Raw genomic sequence first — 8076 nt, forward strand, 5'->3', positions numbered from 1 at the left:
CACTCTTTCATTCTCTTGTACATCCCTGATCCTTTCCAATTCTCTCATCCAGACTTCTCCCCCCCCCTCCTCACCTAGCATCTCCCTCACCACCTCCTGCCAGCTTTCCTCCCTTCTATCCCAGCCTACGCACCTTTCCCATACGTGCTCCCATGTTTCCTCCTCCCCCCCGCACACCCTACACCTTCTCTTTTCCTCTTCTTCCCAGTACCTTGCCTCCTTCATCTCGCTTCCTAACCTAAATCTTGCCACCCTTATCCACCTGCTTTCTCCCCATCCCTTTCCCAGATATCCTGGTATCCCTTCTCCTTTCACTAGCCTGTACCATCTGTTGTACCTCGATTCCCTTATTTTCTCCCACCTCTCTTTTCTCTGTTCTTCCCTCTCTCTCTCCTCTATTTCCCTAAACTCCATCTCGCCCCTCTCCCTTCTCGCGACTACCTCTCTACTCTCTGCTCCCCTTTCCGCAAAGAAACTTTCCCTTTCTCTTTCCCACCTCGATCCCTGCCTCCCAGCTTCTGCCTTGTCCCTTATCTCTTCCCAGCATCTCCTAGCTAACTCGCTACCCTCCCCTCTCTCCAGCTTCCTTTCAAAATTCCATGCCCTTCTCCCTGCCCTAATCCTTAGTTTCTCCCTCTGTAGTTCCTCCCTTACTAAATATCCCGGTGTTCTCCCATCCACTCCTAATGTCCATCTCAAAAATCTATCCTGTACCGCCTCGACCGCCCTCCACTCTCTCCACCCCCATATCTCCGATGCATACTCTATTACCGTCCATACTAGCCTGTCAAATAACCAAATCCTTTTTTCCCAATCCCTCCCAAACCTTCTTTTTCCTATTCCCCATACCTGCCTCATTACTACCCCTGCCTTCCGTACTCTCTCTTTCACCTGTGCTTCCTGTCCCCCATTGCACTTTACTCTATACCCTAAATAGCTGAACTCTTTCACCTCCTCTATCCTTTTCCCTTTCCATCTCCAATCTATGTTTTTCCTTCTACCGCCTCCTTTCCTAAATCTCATAATCTTTGATTTCCCTACATTTACCGTCAGCCTTTTCCTATCCATATACCTTTCTAACTTCCTAATCATTACCTCCATTTCCTCTTCACTTTCCGCTAGTAACACCATATCATCCGCATAAGCTAACGTGCATACCCTGCCGCCTGCTAGCTCCACCCCCCCAACCCTTCTCCCTCTCCCCATTTCCTCTTCTAAGTCCGCCAGCAGCAGGTTGAACACATGCGGACTGAGCGGACATCCCTGCCTTACCCCCCTCGCTGTCCAAAACGCCTCTCCTAGCTTACCCCCGCTCCTTACTCGACTCTTTGTTTCCTTGTAAATTTCCTCTATCCTTACCCTTAGCCCTTCCCTCACCCCTCTCCTTTCCATAGTCTCCCACAGCACCTTCCTGTTCACTGAATCAAAAGCAGCTTTCAGGTCCACAAAAAACGCCACCATCTTTCCCTTATCCTTTCCCACCTGCCTATTGATTAAATAGTTAAGAACATATATATTGTCAATGGTGCCCATGCCTTTTCTGAAACCCGTTTGGTTTTGCGGTATCAAGCCCTTTTCTTCTACCTCTCTTTCTAACCTATCCGCTAATGCCATCGCATACACCTTATATAGAGTTGGCATCAAAGTCACCCCCCTATACTCTTCTACCCTTTTCCCCTCCCCCTTCTTAACTATCGGCGCTATCAATCCCTCCCTCCAATCCTCTGGCCAGCCCTCCCCCACCCAAACTCTGTTACATGTTTTCCATATCCACTGCTCCATTTCTTCCCCCCCATACCTCCATACCTCGCTAACTATTCCATCCCCCCCTGGTGCCTTTCCATCCCTCAGCTTTCCTATCACCTTTTTAATCTCTTCCCTCTGCAGCTCCCCTTCCCCGTCCCCCTTCCTATTTACCGACTCCCCGCCTTCTGTTACCTTGCTTTCTACCCCGCCTAATACTCCCATGAAATACTCCCTCCACTCCTGATCTCCTATTTCTTCATTCACCCTCTTCCACTTCTTTCTTTCCCTATTAACTATCTCCCATACCTTGCTTTCTGTCCTTGCTTCCGCTGCTTCTTTTATGAATCCCTCATTTTCTTTCTTTTTCCTCTCCTCGCATAGCCTATTATATTCCCTTCTTTCCTTTCTATACGCGTCCCCTTCCCCCTCCCCCTTTCTCCATTTCCTTAGACTCTGCCTAACTTCCGCTTTTTTTCGCCTACATTCCTCGTCCCACCATCCCTTTTTCGCTTCCCTCCCCCTCCCTCCTACATCTAAGGCTCGTCTAAACTCCCTTATTCTTTTCTCTATCTCTTTCCCTACATCCACTTCTCCTATCCCCTCCCATTTGACTTCTGTTCTAAACCTCATCCTACCCTCCTCCGTCCAGTCTCCTCTATTAATTCCCCCTACTCTTTTTCCCTTCCTTGTCCTAGCCACTGCCCCCCTCAACCACACTATTACCGGGTGATGATCCGAGTCAACCCTATCCCCAATCTCTATCCTTTTGACCCTATCCCTCACCTCGATGTCTCCTATAGCGTAGTCTATCACTGTCACCCCTGCCCCTCCTACATACGTAAATTCCCCCTCCTCATCCCCCTCTATGTTCCCGTTCATTATTGTCCATCCTGTCTCCTCTAAAAATTGCACCAGCTGCCTACCTTCCGAGTTTATTTTCCTGTCCTTTGATTTCCTACTCCTACTCTCCTCCTCTCCTTCTCCCCAGCATCCTCCCCCCTCCTGCCCTGTCCTTGCATTAAAATCACCCCCCACTAACACTTTTACCCCTCCCTCTATCTCTTCTGCCCGCTCCTTCAATTCCCCTATCTTTTCTTTGAGGTCCCCATTTACGTATATTCCTATTACTACCCATTTTTCCCCCCCTACACTTATTTTCCTTTCTATCATGCCCTCTTTTACCTCTTCCCTCCCTCCCTCCCCACTTACTATCTCCCTTCTTACCCCTGATAGCATTCCGCCTATTGCTCTTCCCTTCCTATTTTTTCGAACCGCATACTGCACTTCCCATTTATACCCTACTGGCAACTTATTTCTAATCCTTTCCCACCCCTTCTTTTCTATCCATGTCTCCATTAGAAATATTACATCCCACTCCCCTAGCCCCCTCCAGAAATCTTCATCCTTTCTCGCGAGCCCCGCCACATTCCAAAAAGCTACTTTCCACCCCTCCCTTTCTGTCTCGCCTACTCCCCTCTCTCTCCTCCTTATTTCCCTCCCCACCTGCCTCTGTCCCCCCCCACTACCCATTCCCCCGACTGCCTTTCCCTACGTACCCTTCCCTGTGCTTCTATACTTCCCTCTTGTCTTTCCTCGCTTGCTGACCTTTCCCTATCGCTTTCCCCCACTTTTCCCCTCCCCTCCCTTTGCCCCCCTTCCCTCCCCTCCCTTTGCCCCCCTTCCCTCGCTCTCCCTGTACCATCCCTAAGCACTTCTCCTATCTCATCCCACTTCCACATTTTCCCTTCTATCCAGATCTTTGCATATCCTATTCTTACTCTGTTTCCCCTTCTCTCCTCAATAGCTGCTATCTCCCTCAACTTCCATTTCATTCTTCTCTCTGCCCAGGTGAGATCCTCGTCTATTCTCTCCTCCCTCCCTTTGAGTAGGCTTTTTCTTCCCATTACCTGCCTCTTTTGCTCCCTATTTCCTAGTCTTGCTATCCATATACCCTTTTCTCCCCCCTTTTTCGCGCCTACCTCCCACATATCCTTTACCTCAACCTCTACCCCTATCAGCTGCAAAATCTTTTTCAACTCTTCCTTTTCTCTTCCCTTCTCAAGTCTCGCTCCTCTCAATACTATATTTCCCCTTCTTTCTTCCCTTTCTTTCCTCTCTATGGCCCACTCCATCTCTTTTAATCTATCTATTGTTACCTGCGCCACTTCCGCATTTCCCTGTACCTGCCTTTCTCCCCCTCCTTCTGCACTCTTCTTTTCTAATTCTATCAGCCTCTCCTTTACCCTTTCCATCTCACCCCCTCTCCGCTCTTCTACCTCTTCTAGTCTTTTACCTAGATCCCTTATCATTTCCTTCATCTCCCCCCTCTCTACTTCCCACTGCTCTTCCCTTCTAGCCATTTCGCCTTTAATCTTTTCCACTTCTTCCCTGATCCCCCTTCCCTGCCCTTTGACCTCCTCTAGACCTATCTTTAGCTCTTCCCTAATCAACCTTAACATATCTTGTATACCCCCTCCCTCTACCTTCCCTTCCTCCCCTGTCTTACCCTCCGGCGATCGGTGCACTTTCCTGCTTTTCCCAAATACTCTTTCTCTTTCCTGCAACTCGTCTGCCTCTTCCTCCCCTTTTTCCCCTTCCTCCTCCCGCTTTCTCTTCCATAAGTCTAGCACCGTCGCCGACGATCCCAGGCTATGCCTCCTATCCCTCCCTAACGCTGCAACTGCCCCCGGCCTACCTTTCTTTTTCTCCTCCTCTTCCCTGTTCGCCCCTTCTTTTTGGCCACCCGCGTTACTCATACTATTTCTCTCCTTCACCGCTCCCTACCTTATCTATCCGCCGCCTACCTGTCTACTCTATCCCCCTTCTTACTCCCTAGGTGTCACTGCCTATTCCTATCTTATCCGAATCGTTGCCGTCCGCCTGCTCTTTCTGCCTAACCTCAAAACTCTCCCCCTTCTTTCTTTTTCCCCCGCCCTTCCCTTCTATCCCTGCCTCCCTATTCCCTTCACCCGACCGCCCGTCTATGTCTTCCCCGCTCCTTCTCTGCCCTATTTCCTTTTCTCCTCACCTTTGCTATCCTGCTAAATTCTCTCCTTTTCTCTCGGACTCTTTCGCACACCTGTCACTCACATTCAGAACGGAAACGGAAGTCTACACAAGTTCATGATTGTTTTTTTTTTTCGAATAACCTCAAACTCTTGGCGCTTCCTGTCATCAGTCAGACACATGACCTATACAGTTTTTAATGAAAAAAAAAATCTGATTTTTCCCAATACGAAACTCATTTTAAAGTAGGTTCTCATACTGTATAAAAACACGTTTTTTCCACATTTTTAGTCGAGTATATACCAAAAACCATGTGAACTTTAATTCAGAGACGGCTAGTTCATAGGCCGGCCGACAGTAGCACTGCGAGCTGAATCTGCGTTACCAACGTAATCGATTCGGTCGAAAAACTAGCCTAACCAACGTCTCTGAATTAATGCCCACATGTGAACACTTGGCGACAATGAATCTGAGGTGGCTAATTTTTTATACTAAACAATTGTGTTGATAACACAGAGAAACCTACAGTGCCATAGTCGGCCGAGCGCGAAACAAACTCAATCTCAATAAACATAACATAAATCATGACCATCGAATCTAACCATAGAATATCGGGGGCATAATGATTTGTTGGATTGCAATCCTGAGGTTAGATTCGACGGTCGTGAGTTATGTTACGTTTACTGAGATTAAGTTTGTTTCTCGCTCGGCCGACTATGGCGCTGTAGGTTTCTCTGTATTGCCAACATAACTGTGTCTAGTCTAAAAAATTAGCCGTCTCAGATTCATTGTCTCCAAGTGTACATCTTGAAATGTTTCAAGTTGGATGAAAATGGGATCATAATTAAATTGGTATAAATATAGAATGTATTCCAAATCGACCGTATAGTAGCTAAATTGAAATCCTCAGCGTATCCTCGAGGACTTCGACATCACTCGCAAAAATTGTAAAACGGGTCAAGTCGTTCAGGCGCTGCACCAGAAATTTGAGGTTTGAATTCGGTCCAGCTACACCTGGGCAAAGTTTTCTGCATATTTCCTTGCCCCTTGTGCGAATGCAGGTGTTTCCATTGAACATCTCAGGACTGTTGCAGACGCATGCATGATGATGCTCACTAATTTATCCCCCCCTACCCCACACAAGGCAAACGGTTCATGGGGACCGACTCTATCGGGCATGGTTATTATTTAGAAAAATCAAAACCTGGAATATTGACACAGACCTAATTATGATTCCATCTTCAGTCAAATCTGAAAATTTCAGGTATCATCGATGTGACGTCCGGTGCGGAGATGCGGGGACTTTTCAGATTTTGTTTAAGAGACGAAAACGAATCTGTGTACCAATATCGAATAAAAAAGAATTATTCCAATGCAAAATGCTAACTTTCCTGGGCTATAAAGTCGATTAATACCTACGCAGTAAAAATGTGACGACTTCGAAGTCAAAACACGCTCGTAAAAGTGTAACGTATGTGCCAACTCGCAGCAGAGGATTCAACATAGAATAAAAAAATTTCGCATTTTTTATTTCCAGAGCTTTCTGTTATTCTTTTTGTCTTTATTTCTTTATAGCACATCTCGTGTCTTTATATATAATTTCATCGATATTTGCGGCGCAAACATGCTGAAAACAAAAAATAACACTTATCGATTGTTTGTGATATGGCGTACGCGTTTGTTGCAGAATGAGGTTTTGCCACAACAATAGATCACGTAAATATGAAAGAGAGAAAAAATACACCACGGTTGATACGATAAAATGAAGATCGAAAATGGAAAATTTAAAAACTGATCAGTATCTTGGATATAATGAAGCCCACGTCAGTATTGAAACGGCTAAATGTTGAATATACATATGACTCCGTGCGGCAATGTGCGTCACCAACGTCGGAATGTATAATAAGTATAAACTGATGTGTAATAAGTATAAACCGATGTATAATAAATGCACATGGGGCATTCCATCGCTACGCAATCAACCATCGATATTTGTTTCAATAACATACTACGTCGGAGAAATTTTTTTTTCTTTTACATCAGCATAATCGTATAAAATACTAATGGATAGAAAAAGAATTGGCGTGTGGATATTATTAAATGCAATTTTTAAAGTTTTTTACAAATCGTTAACAATGTAGTTGCATATGCAATGTAGTTGTAGAACCGAATCAAGCCTTTGAACGATCATGATGGCTATCAATTTATTCAAGATAACACGGCGTGAGTTCCTTGTAGTAATGTGAATTTTGTTTCAAGAAAATGTGTGATTGGTGAATAACTAAAAATTTGATTGAACGCGCACCGTAATCGTTTTGTTTCCAAAATATGTAACTTTTGTTTGAAAACAAGTTGAGCTTGTTTTAATACATGTTTTGTTTAGTCAAGAAGTTCAATGGTTTTAATATGTAATGAAATTTGCTGTTACGAAAATCTGCTGTATTTACTGAACATTAGAGTTGTTCAAGCGCACACAAAGTATTCTACGAAGGATGTCATTTGTAACTGTGTTGACTCAAAATTTTGTTGAATTTCCCCGATATTTAATGGATGAAATTCATTGTTTTATAAGTAGAAATATAAATTGAACACGCGTCAATAGCTTTTGTTTATTTGTAGTCAGTGTTAGTTTCTTCGATGACTCGAAGTTTAGTATTATGCTTTCTTCGTTTGCAATAAGTCTGATGACAATTTTATCTATCCGTATCTAACTTCCGAGTCGACTACCCCGTTTTACAACTATCTCTGAACCTACTACCGTAGAGAGAAAGTTCACTGCCTGGTGGCCATTTATAGTACTAGTCTACTGATGTCTACGACGAATATATTCTCTATATTATTTCAAATCACGTGGTGTTTCTTTTATCTCGCAAATACATTAGTGCAACTAATTCAAGCAGTTACGTCAAAGAAGCTCCGGTTAGATCAACAAAGTATATCATTCGAACGATGTAAAATTTTTGCTAAATTCATCCACTTATTTTATTTAAAGTACCTAATTGTTTCTGTTAGCAAATATGCGAAGCGGAAGAACGATACATAAACTTCAAATGACTAAATTTCGAGAACACATCGAAAGGGTCACTCGAATCAATACTTCACTCGATCACGACAAGAAAGGCCTTTGTTGAATCAAAGAATTCGCTTGAATAAATCATTTTGACAAACTAACTAAATTGAAATTGTCCAAATGAAGTCATTGTATTTGAAACAAATAAGAGATACTAGATTGTAGTGCGTGGACTTCAACAAAATCTATTTTGTTGGTTCAAGAATTCCATCTGTGTACAATCCGTGATTATCTAATATTGTGCAGCCAGGTCT

At 44.1% G+C, this 8076-nt stretch overlaps 1 protein-coding gene across 1 annotated transcript; it reads right to left on the bottom strand.

The window, feature by feature from the left end:
* Positions 1-3233: 3233 nt before the first annotated feature.
* Positions 3234-4502, bottom strand: LOC124294706 (vicilin-like seed storage protein At2g18540). Its single transcript, XM_046741270.1, has one exon. The coding sequence runs from the start codon at positions 4500-4502 to the stop codon at positions 3234-3236; it is 1269 nt and encodes a 422-aa protein (XP_046597226.1).
* Between the last annotated feature and the right edge of the window lie 3574 nt (positions 4503-8076).

Source organism: Neodiprion lecontei, chromosome 5 (assembly GCF_021901455.1).
Source record: "Neodiprion lecontei isolate iyNeoLeco1 chromosome 5, iyNeoLeco1.1, whole genome shotgun sequence".
In the NCBI taxonomy this organism is placed as follows: Eukaryota; Metazoa; Arthropoda; class Insecta; order Hymenoptera; family Diprionidae; genus Neodiprion; species Neodiprion lecontei.

What these genes read in the sequence shown, in the direction of transcription:
- LOC124294706 (XM_046741270.1), bottom strand. Translation starts at nt 4,502, where the DNA reads ATGAGTAACGCGGGTGGCCAAAAAGAAGGGGCGAACAGGGAAGAGGAG.